General features: G+C 49.8%; 1 protein-coding gene across 1 annotated transcript in view; it reads right to left on the reverse strand.

Annotated features, from left to right (window-relative positions):
• Window positions 1-19,195, reverse strand: part of LOC108942152 (protein scribble homolog) — a 78,420-nt gene that overhangs the window by 32,994 nt on the left and 26,231 nt on the right. Inside the window, exons 2-17 of the mRNA XM_029252077.1 lie at window positions 18,958-19,075; window positions 17,733-17,811; window positions 15,694-15,783; window positions 14,546-14,602; window positions 13,213-13,276; window positions 11,592-11,666; window positions 11,297-11,441; window positions 10,949-11,067; window positions 10,100-10,299; window positions 9,309-9,475; window positions 7,975-8,108; window positions 7,142-7,267; window positions 6,697-6,879; window positions 5,988-6,302; window positions 3,393-3,455; window positions 473-562 (exon numbers count right to left, since the gene is read on the reverse strand). Of these exons, the coding sequence (XP_029107910.1) occupies window positions 473-562; window positions 3,393-3,455; window positions 5,988-6,302; window positions 6,697-6,879; window positions 7,142-7,267; window positions 7,975-8,108; window positions 9,309-9,475; window positions 10,100-10,299; window positions 10,949-11,067; window positions 11,297-11,441; window positions 11,592-11,666; window positions 13,213-13,276; window positions 14,546-14,602; window positions 15,694-15,783; window positions 17,733-17,811; window positions 18,958-19,075 (2,025 nt within the window). The remainder of the gene's footprint in view (window positions 1-472; window positions 563-3,392; window positions 3,456-5,987; window positions 6,303-6,696; window positions 6,880-7,141; window positions 7,268-7,974; window positions 8,109-9,308; window positions 9,476-10,099; window positions 10,300-10,948; window positions 11,068-11,296; window positions 11,442-11,591; window positions 11,667-13,212; window positions 13,277-14,545; window positions 14,603-15,693; window positions 15,784-17,732; window positions 17,812-18,957; window positions 19,076-19,195) is intronic.

The raw sequence follows: 19,195 nt of genomic DNA on the forward strand, positions 1-19,195 counted from the left end.
GTGGGTCGGACCAGGCCCTACCCTCCGGTGGGTCTGGGGTTCGAGTCCCGCTTGGGGTGCCTTGCGACGGACTGGCGTCCCGCCCTGGGTGTGTCCCCTCCCCCTCCGGCCTTACGCCTTGTGTTGCCGGGTTAGGCTCCAGTTCCCCGCAACCCCGTATGGGACAAGCGGTTCAGATGATGTGTGCGTGATGTGTGTAATGCAGGGTCGCGGAGGGCCACAGTCCACCCTGGAGGCATAGGACGTGAGACGCGGTACGCCCTCAACGGAGACATTTTCATCATCCAATTCACGGATGTTTACGAGCCAAAGAAATAAAGTCCACGAGATCACCGTCTACGTCTCGACACCCTGCGAAGCGCGTGGACATTAAGCCTTCGCTCAGTGGACTTCGTTCGACTGCCGGACTGGGACAGAGGACGGACACGAGCCGTTCTGCATTTTTTACGTCGCCGCCCCCCCCCCCCCGTACCTCGTCGTCGCCCTTGTACGGCGTGGAGCCTCTGCCACCTGCGATGCTGATCCCGAGGCCCCCCGTCTGGCGCAGGATGGTGAGCGTGAGCTGGAAGCAGAGCGCAGGCGTCAACACATGCAAACGGAGACACGCACGGACGGACGGGGTCAGTGCGTCTCATTCAGGTGCTGGCTGGCGAACGAAACCACCCGCAGGCGGGACACCTACAAATCCGACGGAACACAAAGTACACCAGCCGTGCAGCAATACCTGCAACGCCATGGTTCCCAGTTCAATCCGAGCGTCGTACGGTTGGGTGGGAGGCTTCCGGTCAAAGGATGGGATCGGCTTAAAAAAATTATCGGGAAATCAAGGAGCTGCCGAGGGAGTTTCTTGTTAACTTCTACATGCGCACAACGGCAATGTGAGGACAAGCCGTCCTTGTGCCAAACGGTGTGTTTTGCCCCACCCGGTCGACCAGCGGACTGAAGCGGGTCCCACGGAGAGGCTCGGCGAGCATGCAAATTAAATCAATTTTTACGCTGACTCGGCGTAAAATGTCGCCGCTCTTCGGTGCAGAGTTACCCTGCGAACGTGTCAAACGCAAAGCGCTCATCGGGAGCCAGAACGTGGACCGCGGCACACAAGGGGACAACGATCACAAAGGAGGGTTAGTAAATCGAGGCGCAACTAACGGACTCGGGTGTGGAAATCGGCGTTAGCGCAACAGGTCGTGCCAAGTGGATGTTAGTGGAGGTGAGATGAGAAAGTTAAAGACAATCAAGAGGACAGGCTGGGAAACGAGGCGCTGGCGGTAATTCCCTCTTATAAATTCCCTAAAGTCTCTCTGCGTTATTTTCGCACTAGTCTAGATATCCAAGAGCCTTACCTATCGATCCTCTAAGTCAGGGGTCCCCGACCGTTTTGGCACCAGGGACCGGTTTCATGGAAGACAATTTTTCCACGGACGGGTGGTTTCGGGATGATTCAAGCGCATTACATTTATTGTGCCCTTTATTTCTATTATTATTACATTGTAATATATGATATGAAATAATTATACAACTCGGATTCTGACTTAAAGCCTGCCGCCAGATGCTTAGGGTTTTGATGTGAGCCTGCAAGCAATTGATTTATTATGGTGTCTGCGTAGTCAAACCTCTCTGCTGATGTCAATCTGTATTTGCAGGCGCTCCCCAGGGCTAGCATCACCTCCTCGGCGCCACCTCAGATCGGCAGCGGCATTAGGTTCTCAACCTAGATCCCTTGCATGCGCAGTTCACAGCTGGGTTCGCTCTCCTATGAGAATCTAATGGCGGTAATGCGAGCGATGGGGAGCGGCTGTAAATACAGATGAGATGAAGCTTCGCTCGCCTGCCACTCGCCTCCTGCTGTGCGGCCCGGTTCCTAACGGGACTCGGACCGGTACCGGTCCGGGGATTGGGGACCCCTGCCCTAAGTGACATCTCTTTGGTTAACCTTTCATCGACTGTGTAGATAACATTTACACTTTTCAGCAAAACAACTTACAATTATTTACCTAGTTATACAGTTGCTGATTTTTTTTTTTTTTTTTTTTTTTACTGGAGCAATACAGGGTAAGTACCTTGCTCAAGAGTACTACAGCTGAGATGAGATTCGAACCTGCAACCTTTAGGTACTAAGGCTCTAACCACTATGCTACTAGTGTCCCAAAGCTGGCGACCACTGGACATGCTCATGCGAGGTCAGGGGCACTCAACGGGAGGATATGAAGATTTAATTCTATTTATATCTATTTTTACGTCCAGCAGTTTTATACAAGGTCCAATTTTAACACGGTGGGACAATAAAAATATGCGTCGCACTGTGATGCAGTGGCGTCACGTCTGGATTGTACCGTCTCACGCTGTGACTACGCGTTGGGCAAGCAGTTACTGATAATGGATGGATGGGGTGTTGTATTTTTTATTTATAACAGCTCTACCTGAGGGTTTTACACAACCTAACCTGTTAATAAGTGAAGGGAGAAATTTATGTTTATTAGTTTAGATGACGCTTTTCTCCAAGCGACTTATAGCGTTGAGCTACTTACAATTATTTACCCATTTATACAGCTGTGTAATTTTACTGGAGCAATTTAGGGTAAGTACCTTGTTCAAGGGTACTATAGCCAGAGGTGGGGGTCAAACCTGTGAACGTTGGATCTAAATGTATTATTCTCCCTTTATTGATCGTGACTTTGACTTACGAACAAACACACTTAAGAACAGAGCTCCTTAGGAACACATCTGTTCAGAAGTTGGTAACCCAGTGACACAAAATGAAATGAAAAATAAAAGGCGAGCTCGTATACAAAAATGGAATGGATCTGGCCGCAATCACTAATGCGTTCCTCTCTTGCTGTACGAAAAAGCACGTATACGAACCTATAGTGCAAATGCAAGTACGGAACGCCGACGAATTTACGCGCAGAAATGTCGGGGGCGGATCTGCGATTTCCATCTAAACCCGGTCCGAGCACCAGGGACGGTCTCTGTTCGAGACCCCTTCCGGACGTGAAGGAGGACGACCCCAGCATCCTAGGGAGGGAGAGGAAGGGGGAGGGGTAAGAAAGGAGGTAGGAGTGGCAGCATGGTGCAGGTCCAAGGAAAAGACGAAACGCAAGGCTACAGGACATGGGAGACGACTGCGGCAAACGTACCGAGTGTCGCTCACCTCCCACCACCACCTACTCGAAGCGGAACAGCTGGCTGGACGCGGCGCCGAGACCGAAGCAGGTGCGGATAGAAACCGACCAAAAGCGAATCGTCAATTTGAAGACCAGCTCTGGGAAGTAGGTAGATGGAATAATGGCACGTTTGCAGTTCGGTGGTTTTTGTTTGGTCTTAGCAGGGCAGGTGGTGAGTGGGAGCGAGAGCGGGAGGGGGAGGGTGGACGGGAAAGAGAAGGTACAGACCTTTTCCTCCTCAATCCGAGCAGGCTCAATCAGCAGATTATTGACTTGATCAAATGACACCCCCTGTTAGGACAGGAACCAGCGAGAAGCATGCGGATTAGTGAGGCCCAAAAAAAAAGAGAGGATGTCCTCCACACATCCAAACACGCTTCGGAAAAATCCGGACGCGCTCGAACCCCACGAGCGAGACGTGCGGTCACACCCGCCGATACGCTGCAAGCAGGCCCCGCGGAGGGTCGAGTTCCGATCGGCTGCGTCGCGCAGACGCCCGTGCTCACCAAGCTCCCCGAAACCGACTCAAAACAGGGGTCTAAAGCTCACGCCCAGTCCGGGTCAGTGAACGGTCTTGCGATAACGCACTCGCCGTCCCACTACGCTAAGCAAAAGCAGGGACGCGCCGCTCTTTCGACTGGAATCCCTGTTTGCTCAGGTGGTCCTAACACTTACTGACCCATTTATGCAGCTGGGTAACTTTGAACATGCGACATTCAGGTCCAAAGGCAGCATCTCTAACCGCTACCCTACCGGCTAAACCGATAACCCCAACCTGGAGATGCTTTCCGTATTTCATCACCCCTCCCGGCCCACACCACGGTAATACACCACCTGAACTACTACAACCCTCTCCTGCCAGGTTGTCTGGCCTCCCCAGGATACACAGAGTTTTGATCCCCTGTAGCTCCACGTACCCAGTTCGACACTTGGGTTAGAGCCTACGAGACGGTGAAGGATCTGCACCTTGAGCTCTTGAATATAACGCCATTTCATTCACATAACAACTCAATGTTTGGACACCTGCTGTACCGCGTGTGAGAACAGCTGCCAATGGTAAACTGGAGAGGAGCACGTGAAAGAGAGGTGGGACAACGCGGCTCAGGACACATCGGCATTGCAACCGGTCAGTTGATGAGGGAAAAGGCAAAAGAACTGGACAACAGATGGCGATTCTGTTTCGACATTAACAATCAAACGTTCACGTTGTTCGGTTATGAAGGCGCGAACGAACGAGGGAGATTTAACAGCTCGTTTGTGTTAACGGGACAAGGGAGGGGAACCAAGGGTGAGAAATCAAACTGAAAGGAAACGACATGTCACTGTGAGAAGACTGAACCTCATCGGGAACCAGTCTGGGTTGGAGGGACCAGGGCGGATGGGGTTCCAAGCACCGGCATCAGCTGATGTCCTCCCAACACCACACCGGCACTATGCGCTGGAGAGAAATGAACCTCTCGAGAAGAGACCTCAGGATGCTTCCTGGAGGAGATGGAGGAGGTTTCGCTTGAGACACCCAGACGGATCAGCCTTCACCCAACGCGGGTTTCAATCGCACGGGACGACTTTTGACGTTTAACTCGGAGTCAAGCTACACATGAGAACATCACTCCGTCACGCTAAAGGTCTCGAACCACGTCTTTCTATTTCGCAGCACCCAAATGAACACCTACCGTTATGGATGCTGAAGAAATGCTTCGTAATTTGGATTATTTTAACCCAAAGCTGCATCGGTGGACCTGCTCTTCCGACAGTAGAGCTGCACAAAGCCATGCACCTACTGTACGTGTACAGGGTCAACGGGATACAACAAACAATACCGATTGAGGTCTTTCCACCGTCAAACTACTGCGGAATCAGCTGAGTGTGATCAGCGTACGCCTGCATGTGCATGCGGTCCTCGACTTGGGATACAGGCGACTTACCACTGTCCCATTAGCCTTATTACCTGCGGGTCCCGAAACGAGACGACGACAGCAAAACGATAATGTTGACGTTGACCGGTCGCTTTGCCGCAAGACCCCCGAATTTGTGACTGTGTGGGTCTCAGCCAGTGTCTGGGTGTCTTTGAGCACTTCATTTGTGATTCCATTTCTACTATTCTTATTCCATATTGGTATTATTTAGTAATGAGTGAAATTCGGGAAAATGTATGACAAAGCCCCATTGCATAACACGGAATTCAGCCATGTTAACTGTTTATATACCTTTACGGTTCATATAGCCTGATATATAGGTTTTTTTCAACCTCAACGTTTCAACTTGAATTTTCAGCTTTATTTCGGAAGTTGTCGGAACGGAGGCCCATCGTAAGCCAAGGACCACGTCCATCCATCCATCTTCCTCCGCTTATCCGGGGCCGGGTCACGGGGGCAGCAGTCCGAGCAGAGTCCTCCAGACTTCCCTCTCCCCGCACACCTCCTCCAGTTCCTCTGGGGGAACCCCAAGGCGTTCCCAGGCCAGCCGGGAGACATAGTCTCTCCAACGTGTCCTGGGTCTGCCCCGAGGCCTCCTCCCAGTGGGACAAGCCCGGAACACCTCCCCAGGGAGGCGTCCAGGAGGCATCCGGAACAGATGCCCGAGCCACCTCGACTGGCTCCTCTCGATGCGGAGGAGCAGCGGCTCTACTCCGAGCTCCTCCCGGGTGACTGAGCTCCTCACCCTAAAGGACCACGTCCATTGAGCCAAAACTCATCTAAAGTTGGTTAAATCATAGCTGCCGTAATCACGGGTAATTGTTAACGGTTAAAAAGACGACGGACGTTCCGGGGTGTGGCTGCAGGGAGCGCTCTCTCCATTTGGTCCTATCCCGGACCCCCCTACCTTGACAGGCTGCAGGGAAGAGCCGAGCCTGTCCGTCAACCTGCCGCGGTCCAGTCCGTCGTCCGGCGCCCCGACTTCCACGTCCTCGTCCCCGGGGCCAGGGAAGCCCTGCAGCAGCGCGGCCACCGCCTCCGGCTTGGGCAGTTTGGTGATCTTGAAGTGCTTTTTGTAGTGTGGGGTATCCTTGCGGATCAGACGCTGCTTCTCCGTCGGGACCGTGGGAAGCGGCTGCTCCCCGTCATTGTCTTCTTCTTCGTCCTCGTCTTCGTCGTAGCCGCCGCGGATGATGGGCTCCTCGGCGAAGTGCACCGTGGGCTAAAAGGCGGGGCAGGAGGCACAAAAACAGGGCAGCAGTCTTCAACTCTGGTCTCGTCTCCAGGCGCCTGCGATGCGTCTCAGAGAAACTTTTACACTATTATGGGTATTAGGAAGTGGACCACAGATGACCGCTCATTCCAATGTATCATATACATAATTTCCAAAAAAACATTTTGACATAAATATTTTTGTGCCCCTATATTTAGAGCTGTATTCTTGCGAAACACTTGGAAATTGGGAGGTTTTTTTTTTTTAATTGTGTTAACTATTAAACGAGTTGTGTCTACTTTCATGGAGGTTAGTCATGTCTGCTAAACAAATAAATGTAAATGCTTCAGGATAAATGACCGATAATTTCGGTGATGATCCACGTGGAAAGGGTGAGCCCCACCTCAGTATATTCCACTTCCATGTCATCGACCTCCTCCTCTTCCGGCTCCTGTTCGTGACCATCCGTCGGCTCTTCGTCTTTAGCGACGAGGACCTGCCTGTCCTCACGGGAGCGAGCAGATGCAGTACTGTCGGAGGCCTGGGAGTCGTGGCTCTCTTCAGACAGTCCACTCAGGGGCCTCTCCTACAGGTACACAGTTGGCTCTTCAAGTCACACAATTTAACACACACTGAGAACATCTTGGATGCTCTACCCAGCACCGCTTGCAAACACTCTGCCAAGAAGGACTAAGAGAGGCTCACTGGGAGCGAGAAGCCATTGTCCAGATTTCTGCAAATACAACATTTTTTAACAAGAAGTTTCTGTAGTCTTGAGAAGTCCCTTTGCGTGCCTTTTTAAACAGACATGAGAGTGTGTGTGTGTGTGTGTGTGTGCGCGCCCCCACCTCTGTATCAGGGGTCTCCTCATCCCTGTCGGGCCTGGCAGCGTAGGCCTCGTTCCTCCTCTCCTCGATAACCTTCTTCATCACTTTCAGCTCGCTGGGGTGCGGCGTTGCCCTTCTCTGCAAACCCTGAAAAGACACACACACACACACACACACACACACACACACACACACACACACACACACACACACACACACACACTTAAGTGACGCCTACTTACAATACATTCTCTATCTCCATGCGTACGTGCCAACGCGTTCAGGCCAGGCTGGACCCGAGAGTGTGTGTAGTCTTAGCAAGGTGTGTTTGATGACTCTGGATCAGACTGTTCACAGCATCAGATGATTTACATTTTTTCATTTATCTGATGCTTTTCTCCAAAGCGACTAAGAGTGTCACACACACACACACACACACACACACACACACACACACACACACACATTTTCAGAACCGCTTGTCCCATACGGGGTCACAGGGAACCGGAGCCTACCCGGCAACACAGGGCGTAAGGCCAGAGGGGGAGGGGACACACCTAGGACGGGACGCCAGTCTGTCGCAAGGCACCCCAAGCGGGACTCGAACCCCAGACCCACTGGAGAGCAGGACTGTGGTCCAACCCACTGCGCCACCGCACCCCCTGACTAAGAGTGTCAAACTACTTGTAATTATTCATCCATTTATACAGCTGGGGAATTTTACTGGCGCAATTTAGAGGGTAAGTACCTTTCTCAAGGGTCCTACAGCAGATGTGAGATTCAAACCCAAGTCTTTCGAACGCAAGGGCAGCGACTGTAACCACTGCACCACCCGGTGCCGCACCGCAACTCACTCTGCGCTCCCCAGCCGCCGCGTCGTCCTCGCCCCCCTCTTCGCTCCGGGCCTCCTCCTGGAACTGGATGACCGACACACGGTTCAGGTTGCTGTCCGTCCAGCTGCCGTCCATGCTGTTCTGCAGGAGGTTCTCTGCGACATGAAGACAGAAGGCGTTCGGCGGCAAGTACAAATCCCGTAGGTTATGATTTTATTTCAATAAACGCCTGCTTCGGCTTGCTGAGCTCTACTCTGACGCGACCCTCAGAACTTGCTGGAATATGACTTGAGTGACACTGACAGTGATTTCCTCTCGTTTTACACGGCCAACGCTTTGCAATATGAGTGCTGCCCTCTGTGAAATACATGTGAAAAGTGTCCAGCAAGAAGCCTGCTGTAGCTAATAAACAGGCCGCAAGTGTACGGTACAACATTTGATATTCGCTTTTATTCAACCCTTTTCTCCAAAGTGACTTACAGTTATTTACACATTTATGCAGCTGGGTAAATCTACTGGAACAGTTCAGGGTAAGTACCTTGCTCAAGGATACTACAGCCAGAGGTGAGACTCAAACCTGCATCCTTTGGGTCCAAAGGCAGTAGCTCGAACCGTTACACTACCAGCTGTCCCATTATTCCCCTTTTCACCAGTTTACCTTGTATAAGGGGCAGCTGGCAGAGTAGTGGTTAGAGCTACTGACTCTGGATTCAAAGGTCAGAGGTTTTACTCCCACCTCTGGCTGAGGTAACCTTGAGCAAGGTACTTACCCTAAATTTCTCCAGTAAAAAAAGAATGTACCCATCTGTTTAAAAGACTAGATAATTGTAAGTGGCTTAAAATTGAAAGCTGCTTGGGGAAAAAGCATCACTTACATAAACGTGTTGCTTGTAGGGTAAACATAATTTTATCAGAGTACATTCCAAATCACATTCTTTTACTCTGGAGCCGGATGCCAAAAACTGGAAACTGTCGTTGGGCCTGGGGGTGCGGTGGCGCAGTGGGTTGGACCGGGTCCTGCTCTCCGGCGGGTCTGGGGTTCGAGTCCCGCTTGGGGTGCCTTGTGGTGGACTGGCGTCCTGTCCTGGGTGCGTCCCCTCCCCCTCCGGCCTTCCGCCCTGAGTTGCCGGGTTAGGCTCCGGTTCCCCGCGACCCCGTATGGGACAAGCGGTTCGGAAAATGTGTGTGTGTCTTTGGGTCCAAAGGCAACAGTTCGAACCACTGCACTATCAGCCATGCCATTACTAGAGTTACTACAAAGTGTAATGTGTGTACACACAGACACCTTGGTTCAGCAGTAATTGAGAGGCTGGAAAGATGAAGGGGGGGGGGTGACACCGGACGGGGTTCCTCACCAAGGCTCGACGAGGGTTGCTGGGGCAGCAAGTAGCAGGTGAGCACCTTCTCGCCAGTACCCTCATCGCTTTCCGTCTGGAACTTGAGCATGGGCTGCGACTGGTTCTCCGCCAGCCACATAGCCTTCAGGTTCAGGTTGGCCAGGGCAAACGGTAGATTCTGGAGCCTGGGGGCAGGCGGCGGAGGACAGGACAACGTTCGCAGAAGCGACAAATGGCACAGAGTAAACAAAAGTGCAGCATCGACAGATCGAGAGCTTTAGACACAGGTTCTCGAACCCCAGTGGAGCCAAACGGCAAACCTACGAACTTGTGATTTTTGGACCTTCACTGAGTAGAACCACCAGGGTGCAGCAGCGTAGCTCTTTTCCTGCGGTACAAGGTCTCATCTGGCCTTGTGCGTTCGGTGCTGCTTGAAAGTGCGGGAACTTCTGTGTCCCTTAGTTTTACCACGGAATGATTATTTAGAGAGATTCAGTGTTTCTCATGTGACATAAAATGTGTGTAATGACCAATTCCATATGTTGCTTTAGAGGAAATCATGTGTGTAGTAGAAACACACAAGCAGTGCAGGTGTAAAAATAAGTAAAGTCCAACTTGCACTGGTTAAACCAAGCAGGTAAGTACAATACAATACTTTCAAGCAGCACTGCACTCTCTTGTATTCACATCCCTCCGTACTCCATTCTTCTCAAATCGCCTACTTGAGGGGTCACTAAGCAACCCATAAGGCCCGTGAACGTAAGGGAGGGATGGTCCTCCTAAAGAAGAGGGCGACATCCCGGGGTTACCTGTTTCCTGCCACGTCCAGGACGTGCAGCTCGGTGGCGTTGGCCAGATCAGCGGGCAGCCGGGAAACGCAGTTGTCCCGCAGGGAGAGCACGTTGAGGCTGGCGCAGCCCCCCAGCTCTTGCGGGATCGAGGTGAGCCGGTTGCGGTCCGCATTGAGGTTAGTCAGCTTCTTCAGCTTGCCAAGGGTGCGAGGCAGGGTCTGGAGCAGGGCGGCGGGAGCGGGCAGTGAGGCAGACGCTCATCACGGTGAGTGTTTTTGCAGGTTCACGCGAACTGGTCCTAAGCGGTTCTTGAAAACGGACCAAGTATCGGCACACCGGATACATTCATCGATTTATCCGACGCTTTTCTCCGAAGTAACTTGAAACGTTAAGCTATTTACGCTTATTTACTCGTTTATACAGCTGGGTAATTTTACTGGAGCAATCTAGGGTAAGGACCTTGCTCAAACATACTATAGCTGGAGGTGGGATTCAAACCTGTGACCTTTAGTTCAAAAGGCAGAAGCTGTAACCACAACGCTATCGTACAACGGAATATATCTGGAGCCAAAGGTCAGGGATTTGATTCCCACCTTGAGCGAGGTGCTGACCTTACGCAACTCCAGTAAAATTACCCAGCTGTAAAAATGGGTAAATAACTAAGTCACTTTAGAGAAAAGCATCAGATAAATGAATAAACGTAAATCGAAATTCTAATAGCAGTGAAACGTGGAAAGGAAATTGTTTCAGGACTCCGGATAGAAAACGGGCCATGTATCGGCGTGACTAATTTAAAGTTAACGCACGTAAAGTATAAAACACAGAGGCGAGTAGGAAAGTCAGACGAATGAGCGTTTAACCATCCACCTGCAACAGGTTCTCCGTCAGCATGAGTTCGGACAAATTCTCACACTGCCCAACGGATTCCGTCAGGTGGGTCAGGCGGTTCTGGTCCATTTTCAGGATGGAGAGCTGCTTCAGGGACCCTGTTCAGAGAAACACAAGGCCACCCAATTTAGCAGGTCCTGAAAGTACTGTGAGCTAAACAAACAAACAAACAAACAAACAAACAAAAGAGCGTAATGACATGAAACAACCACTAGAGGGCAGCTTCACAGAGTGTGTAATAAGTGTGTCTATAAGAAGTGGCTCTACTCATGGAAGGAAAAAAGTGCAGCTGTGGCAGCGTCTCTGGTGTCGGCGTGCGTCCCTTACCGATACTGTCGGGCACGCTTTCCAGCAGGTTCTGGCTCAGCAGCAGGTCCGTGAGGGCGAGCAGGCCGCTTAGGTCCGAGGGCAGCTCGTTCAAGCGGTTCTCCGACAAGTCCAGGCAAACGAGCCGCCGCAGGTTGCTCAGCTCCTGAGCGCACGCAGGACGGAGAGGAGGCACCAAGTCGGTTAGACCGTCCCCCGAACACTAAACCCTTAACCACACACCGTGGTAAACGGAGATCCAGCAGCAGTCTGCTCCCACAGGTAACGGCAGAAATGATCGGCGGGTTATGCTGACCGGCGGCAGCGCGCATAGCTGGTTGCGGTCCAACCACAGCTCCCGCAGGTTTGGCAGAGCCCCGAGTGTCTCTGGCTGCAAGAAAGAGAGGACGCTTTACACCAGAGCACTGCAAACATCTCCACAGAGTAAGCATGTTGTGGAGAGAGCTGCGTGGTGACCAACGCTAATCCAGTGTCGTCCACTTTAAATACGTCTAAATACGGCGGATGCAAAGGCCACGCACTGAAGTACCCTACTTTACACTACATTACTTCATCTAGCAGAAACTTGTCTCCAAAGCGACTTCCAATGAACTCTATGTAGTGTTACCAGCCCACACACCTTATTCGCCGTGGTGACTTACACTGCTAGATACACCATTTACAATTGATCACTCGCCCAGTGGAACACACTCTCTCTGTCGCTCACACACTATGGGAGAACCTGAACAGCATGTCTTTGGACTGTGGGAGGAAACCAGAGCACCCAGAGACTTACACTGCTAGATACACTACTTATAATGGGTCACTCATCCATACATCAGTGGAACACACTCTTTGTCACTCACTCACTATGGGTGAACCTGAACAGAATGGCTTTGGCACATGGGAGGAAACCAGAGCACCGAGAGGAAACCCCCACAGACACAGAGCAGGGATCAAACCCACGTCCTTTCGCACCACCCAGGCGCTGTGAGATAGCAGCGCTACTAGTTGATGGCTCTTTTCTCAGGTGTGTTTGCAAAATGCAAATGCTTTTGAGTACAGTGAAAAGAAAAGTGGCGATGCATTGTTCGCTGGCTCTACTAATACGTTGTCATTTCATCTGTTTCCATCAATCATAAAGCCCGTGACTTCAATGAATCCAGTTCACCAACAGCTCCTTGATGGTAAGCTGCCCTTGAACTCAACCCAAAATGCTCTGGCGACAGGTAATGACCCGTCTGGAGCAACCTGCTTGACAGGACTCTTGCCAGGGTGTGCAAACTGGTCCAAATTGTGCAGGATGTGGTTTGCCAACACCGTGGCACTGTGTGCGTAGGGCACCCACTGCCACCTCCCTCCTAACACTCAAACCCGGTGTCTGTTTCAAACTCATCGCACAGCTGGAAGACTGGGGTGAAGCAAGAGCTGGAAAAACATGGTAACGTACAGCGTGGGTGTCTGTTCTGACAGCAGGTTGCATTGAGCAGTTCAAGTCCCAGTCATTTACATTTATCTGACACTTTCCCCCAAAGCAACTTACAAACTTAAACTACTTACAGTTATTTTCCCATTTATATAGGTGAGTAATTTTATTGGAGCAATTTAAGGAAAGTACCTTGTTCAGCGGAAACTAGAGCTAGAGGTGGGATTCAAACTTGCAACCTTTGGGCTCAAGGGCAGCAGCTCTAAGCATGACACTACCAGCTGTCCCAAGTACCCGGTGTTCGTACCCAGGGTACCAGTCGTTCCTCACTTCCGGCTGCAATACCCTCAGACAAGGTTCTCATCCAGAATTGCTCCAGTAAAAATTACCCAGCTGGTGGGTAAACAGGTGTAAGCTTAATACACAGACTTGATGCTGGAAGTCAATCTGGAGAAAAGCACTGACTGAATGAATAAATTATAACAGCGAAGAATAACAAAGTGGCTCTTACCAACACCTCCAGTTCATTACTGCCCAGGTCCAGATGTTCCAGCTTAACCAGGAAGGACAGTGATCTAGAGAGAGAGAGCAGTGCGGTGATGACCCAACGGTCACCTGAAGGGCACAAGCTGTCATCCTGGGGGGGACTGGGATAGGGACCCATCGGACCCTTCGCACCCCCCATCAGGGTTCCCAGTCAACAGACACCACAAGATCGATTTATTCCTAACCCATGTGTGTTTAGTTAGTGTGTTCCAGCATCCCTTCTGGTACTCAACAGGCTACACCGCCCTAGCGCATTGAGTGCCGAACCGAAGACCTGTCGGAAGACACGTAAAACATTATGAAGAGCTGAGACAAAGTTGTTACGTTTTTTTTTAATCAAAATCTGTGCAGCTCCGCCATGTAAAACCCATTCTGCCACGGAAAGGACTCCGGTTTCTCCCCAAAATAGTGACTGAGAAGCAGGACGCTGCCCATAACCAGAAAGTCGCGTGGCGTAATTCAAAACACAAGGGGCCCGTTTTCTGCAGGAGGAGAAAAAAAAAAAAAAAAAAAATGTAGAGAATTAAAAAGAAAGGAGGAGACGGCGACTGTACAACGAACGACGGCTCGCTGGTTCGTCCCAAACCGCCACGCAGGGGACCGTGGGTTAAGCCGTGAGAAGGGGAGGGTCCCGTGCGAGGTGACGGCGCCTCGGATCACGAGCCGCGAGTCGCCGCTTCGATCCTCCCTTCGTCCGTCCATCCTTCTCATCTAATCGGCCGAACGCACGCCTGTGCGCGTGAAGCGCGTCCGAAAATTCAACGCGAACGAAGGATTCATAATCTGGGCCAGACCCCTGTGCGCGACCGCCTTTCCCCGCCAGCAACGTGCCGCCGAAGGTGACAGCAGGCGTCCGGCAACGTGCGTGTCGTCAGGAGCTTAGCGCTGCCGGGGAAGCTTAACTCTCCAACACAATAAACCCATTAAATACGCTAATTACTCTGCTGACAGCTTGGACTGTCAACACACACCCCACATGACCCCCTTCACAATCTGCGTGAGACAAGTTAAATGTCTTGCTCTAATTTCTTCACAGACGGACAACGGTGCACGTCCAACACCGCACGTACGTGTGGCGAAGGAAGAGATGATCAGGCACCCCCTGCAGATCGTGACACAGCTGTCTGTTTAGTAAAACTGTAACTGGGAACAACTGCATTCCTTCTCTTTGGAGCTCCCATAAATTTCCCAAACTGCACTGTCTCCTGGAGGCCCCACACGGAAGCTGGACGGCGCTCCTGCTGCTGGACCCTTGAGGATGTGGGACAGTTGGGGGGCATGGGGGGGGGGTCACTTACGTGGGTAGGAACTTCAGCAGGTTTTCACGCAGCTCCAGGGTCACCAAGTTGGCCAAGCTGTAGGTTACACACACACAACATCAGCGCGGAATCTGTCGCTGGAGGACAAGTCACTCCTGCTCACGTCAGTGTTCTCCTTCTCTCAGTGCTGCTTCAAAGTGTGAACCCGATAGGGATGGTCATTATTCTTCTATAAAATATTAAATATATAACATCCAAATGTTACAACAATATTAATAATATAATATGAATTAAAAATGAATAAATGACTGATTTACACCCCTGATCCTACTTACCTACTTGGACTTCTTATTTTTACACCTGCGCTACTTGTGTGTTTCTACTACACACATGATTTCCTCTAAAATAACATATGAAATTGCTCATCACACATCTATTATGTCACGTAAGACGCACAGCTTCTCATTAAATAACCATTTCACAGTAAAACTAAGGGACACAAGTGATTCTTATACTTTGAAGCAGCACTATGTGATGTTTATATTAAATACAAAAATAGACTTTATAGTATAGGTGGTACCCTACTTACAACGATCTCATAGTAACTCAACTTACTTGTAAGTCACAAATCCTTTTATACCGTATTATATAAACCACAAGGATATATGAACAATTAACATGTATGAATACTACATAGTTTTATACACACACAATGTGTACAACCGCTTGTCCCGAGCGGGGTCCCAGGAACAAGAGCCTAACCCGGCAACACAGGGCGTAAGGCCGGAGGGGGAGGGGACACACCCAGGACGGGATGCCAGTCCATCGCAAGGCACCCCAAGCGGGACTCGAACCCCAGACCTGCCAAAGAGCAGGACCCGGCCAAAGCTGCTGCGCCACCGCGCCCCCCAATTTCACACAATATTCATTATAAAGTAATACTAATATAGAGTAATACATTACAGGATTATAACCATCTTCATGCTGCACTACTATTTTCACTTTCAGTTTTAAATCTGTTTTCTTTCTCAGCACTGTCACATCCATAATAACCAACAGCTTATGCCGGCCCCCTGCAGTTTCGCTGGTCACATGTCTGTCTGCAGGAGACAGGTGTGCATGCTCTCCAAGCCCCCGGGTACTGCACTCGTGTTTTCCATGGACGCGCAGCGGGCCGGGGTGCTCACTTTCCGATGTCTTCTGGCAACGTCTGCAGCGACACGTCATTGAGGGCCAAGTGGGCCAGGCCCCGCAGCTGAGTGAAGCCATCGGGCAACCTGCAGCGCACATAGACAGGAGTAACTAGATATGATGAGGACCCTCTCATAGTCCCTCACATCCAGGATAGACAAAGAGGAAGGACCAGTATGGGACCAAGATGCGGTGTTCATGCCCTGAGGTTTTAACACATGCCATGTCTAGTGTTCCAGTGTCACCAATATGTTGTATGTGTGTTGCTGTGGACTGGTCTATATGTCAGGGATCAAGACACGATATGCTCTATTCCGTAACCATCTGTCTCCATCCATTCACCCACCCACCGTTCTTTCTTTATGTCTATAGGATTAACACATGGTCTGCGCTATTCCCTTACCATTTGTCTCCATCCATCCATCCATCCATCCATCCATCCAGAGGTCTATGGGATTAAGACATGGTCTGCTCTATTCCCTCACCATCTGTGTCCATCCATTCATGCACCCACCTGTCTTTCTATAGGTCTATGAGATTAAGACATGCTCTGCTCTAGTCTCTCACCATCTGTTTCCATCCATCCATCCATCCATATAACTACCTACCTGTCTTTCTAAATGTCTATGGGATCAAGACACGGTCTGCCCAATTCCCTCACCACTTGTTTCTTTCAAAATACGGAATCAGAGGTGCAACTGCAAACCGACTCCCTGAAAAAGTCTTGTCAAAATGCAAATGGACTTCACCTTTCAGAACCCAACTTACTGAGTAGAAATATAAGTACTTGCTGCGTGGCCAGAAGTGGCCTGCTGAGAAAGCGTAGGACGTATGAAGTGCTGTCGGCCCACAAGCCTCCAAAGAGGCCCTGCCTTTGCTACGGTGGCTGCATAATGGAGCCGCTCCGATGATGAGTGTGGGACAAGATAATGGAGTATCTGTGGGAGCTCATTATTGGACAAGGCTGGAGGCGTTTCTCCTTTGGCACGGCTGCCTGCTTTTAATGTGGCCGCTAAGAAATATACATATTTAGACAACCACAAGGCCTTGGAGGCTTCATCTGAGACGGCCGTTGCTTAAAGACAGTACGTACAGATATTCTGAGGAAGCGAAAGCACCGAACTGAAATCAGAACCAAATGGATGCAAAGTGGAAGCCACTGAGTTTAGACTTCACAACCAGCGCCTAAATTTACTAGCTGAATTACAAAAAACAAACTGCTTTAACACAATAACATTTTTCAAATTAGTTCTGTTGATTTTTGCATTGATTAAGATTAATAGTTAAAGTTTACTGATTACAAAAATACCACTAGTTCTTCTAGAGTCTCAGTTTTAGTTTGGTACTTTACAGCCATTGGAAGATTCTAGAAGGAACCAGAACATCCTAGAAAGTACCAAACCATTGTAGAAAGCATCAGATCCTAAAAGGTACTAAAGTATTCGGTGCTTGGAATCTGGTGCCAAAATTCGCCAATTTTAAGAATGTGGAATATTTTCCTAAAAACTGATATATAGTACAAAGTAATGCCAAAAATATGACTAACCTAACAAAACTGAATGGAAAATGCAAACCTACATGAGAAAATTTCTATTACATTGCGTAATCAATGAGATCAATTCTACAAACTCCTAAGGGACAAGAAATTCCAAGATGTTAATGACGTTCAGCCCATGATCTTGCTGAAGGTGACCCACCAAGACCACTCACGTCAACTGGTATAGGATGACTATTAAGGCGACTTTCCATATCGCTGTGATCTAAATGGACCCTTAAAGGGTAACTGTGCTTATGTTTAGAGAATAACTGATCCTCTCCTTGAGGTGTCCGTTTCCCTGGGTTTACCGGGACCTCTCGTAATTCGATGAAAGAACAGGAGCTCTTCCTTGCTTACATGTACAGTGCTGGTTATCTACATGCACAAGAGCCCTACCACCAGTCATAGCTCTCAGGATCCCCCCCAACGCCCCTCGCTGCAATGGCTGACGTCTTCGATTGACTGACCAGACGAGGTGATTTGTGCCAGGGGACTGACCTGGAAAGGGGGTTTCCACTGAAATCGGCAACCTCCAGCGCCTTGCAGAATTTAATGCTCTCTGGGATCTCAGGAATGTCTGCAGAAGAGCGGAACAACGCAGTCAGTAGGTTACACAAAGAGCGAGAAAGAGACAGAAAAGAGCAATCATTTTAGACTCAAGACTTTCTGTTAACAAGTTCCATATGGATCAGACCTGGACGAAACGAAGGAGACCTTTCAGGACTGCCCTGAAAAGCTACTTGACAAACTACAGATCTAAAGACATCAGACCTCCCATCAGTGGACACGGGACAATTTCGCCAAACTCAACTGAATATCCCAAATTGACAGGTTTATGTTTTTTAGGTTTGACGGTTGGCTGACAGGTTACAGATCAAAGGACTATTTCTCAGCTACCAACACTGACATTTATTCACTCAGCTGATGCGTTTTCCAAACTGACTCACAACATATATAAAGCTGCTTCATTTTTACTGGAGCAATTTAGGGCAAGTACATCGCTCAAGGGTACTACAGCAGGAGGCGGAATTTGAACGTGGACCATCTGAGTGCAACACAGCAGCTCCAACCCCTCCTGGATAACCATGGTCTACAAACCTCTACGCAAGTGACTAACAAGTAAATTAAATGAACATAGTACAATTCACTTTCTCCTTAATCCTTTGAGACTAGGTCCACAAGAAATAACGTTCTAGTGGGGCACAGCGATTAGAGCTGTTGCCTTTGGACCCAAAGGGTGCAGGTTTCAATCCCCACCTCCACCTGCAGCACCCTTGAGCAAGGCATGTACCTTAAATTGCTCCGGTAAACATAACCCAGCTGTAAACATGGGTAAATAAAGTAGCTTAACAAGAATAAATGTAACGTATACGTAGTTAACCTGAGTAGATTATTTGCCCCACAAAGTTTTCAAGCTCTAGATGCAAGCTGCACTGCTAATATAATGCAATTCAAAGTTAAAATCAAACATTTAATAATGAGAAACCAATTTGCTTTGCAGATGCCTTGATGGGCAGCCACTGGCTTGTTGGAGAATGGAATGGAACCATAATGCTAAGAGTCTAGTACGTGGGTCAAAGCCCTGATTGGCACAGCACCCATATGTGATGCTGGCAATACTAGCATTGCCATGAGGAGAAGGGCATCCCTTGAGGACTGCGTGAGAAAGAGAGAAACATCAGCAATCACAGAGCGCAAGGGGGTGGGAAGATTCACGCCTTACCATTTCGGGAGATGTCCAGTTCTACCAGCTGCATGAAGTTGGCCACCTCTGGGGGCAACCTCTGGATCTCATTGTCGCTCAGGCACAACTTGCGCAGGTTCAGCAGTTGGAAGAAGGGCTGCGGGTGGCGAGAGAAGGGTTGTCAGTTGTTTGGGCCTGGATCCGTACGCTCCGCTAGGAAATTCTACAGGACCATGTTCGGACGAAGCGAAAACCAACTATAAAGGGTAATAGAAGG

Source organism: Scleropages formosus, chromosome 5 (genome assembly GCF_900964775.1).
Source record: "Scleropages formosus chromosome 5, fSclFor1.1, whole genome shotgun sequence".
NCBI lineage: Eukaryota > Metazoa > Chordata > Actinopteri > Osteoglossiformes > Osteoglossidae > Scleropages > Scleropages formosus.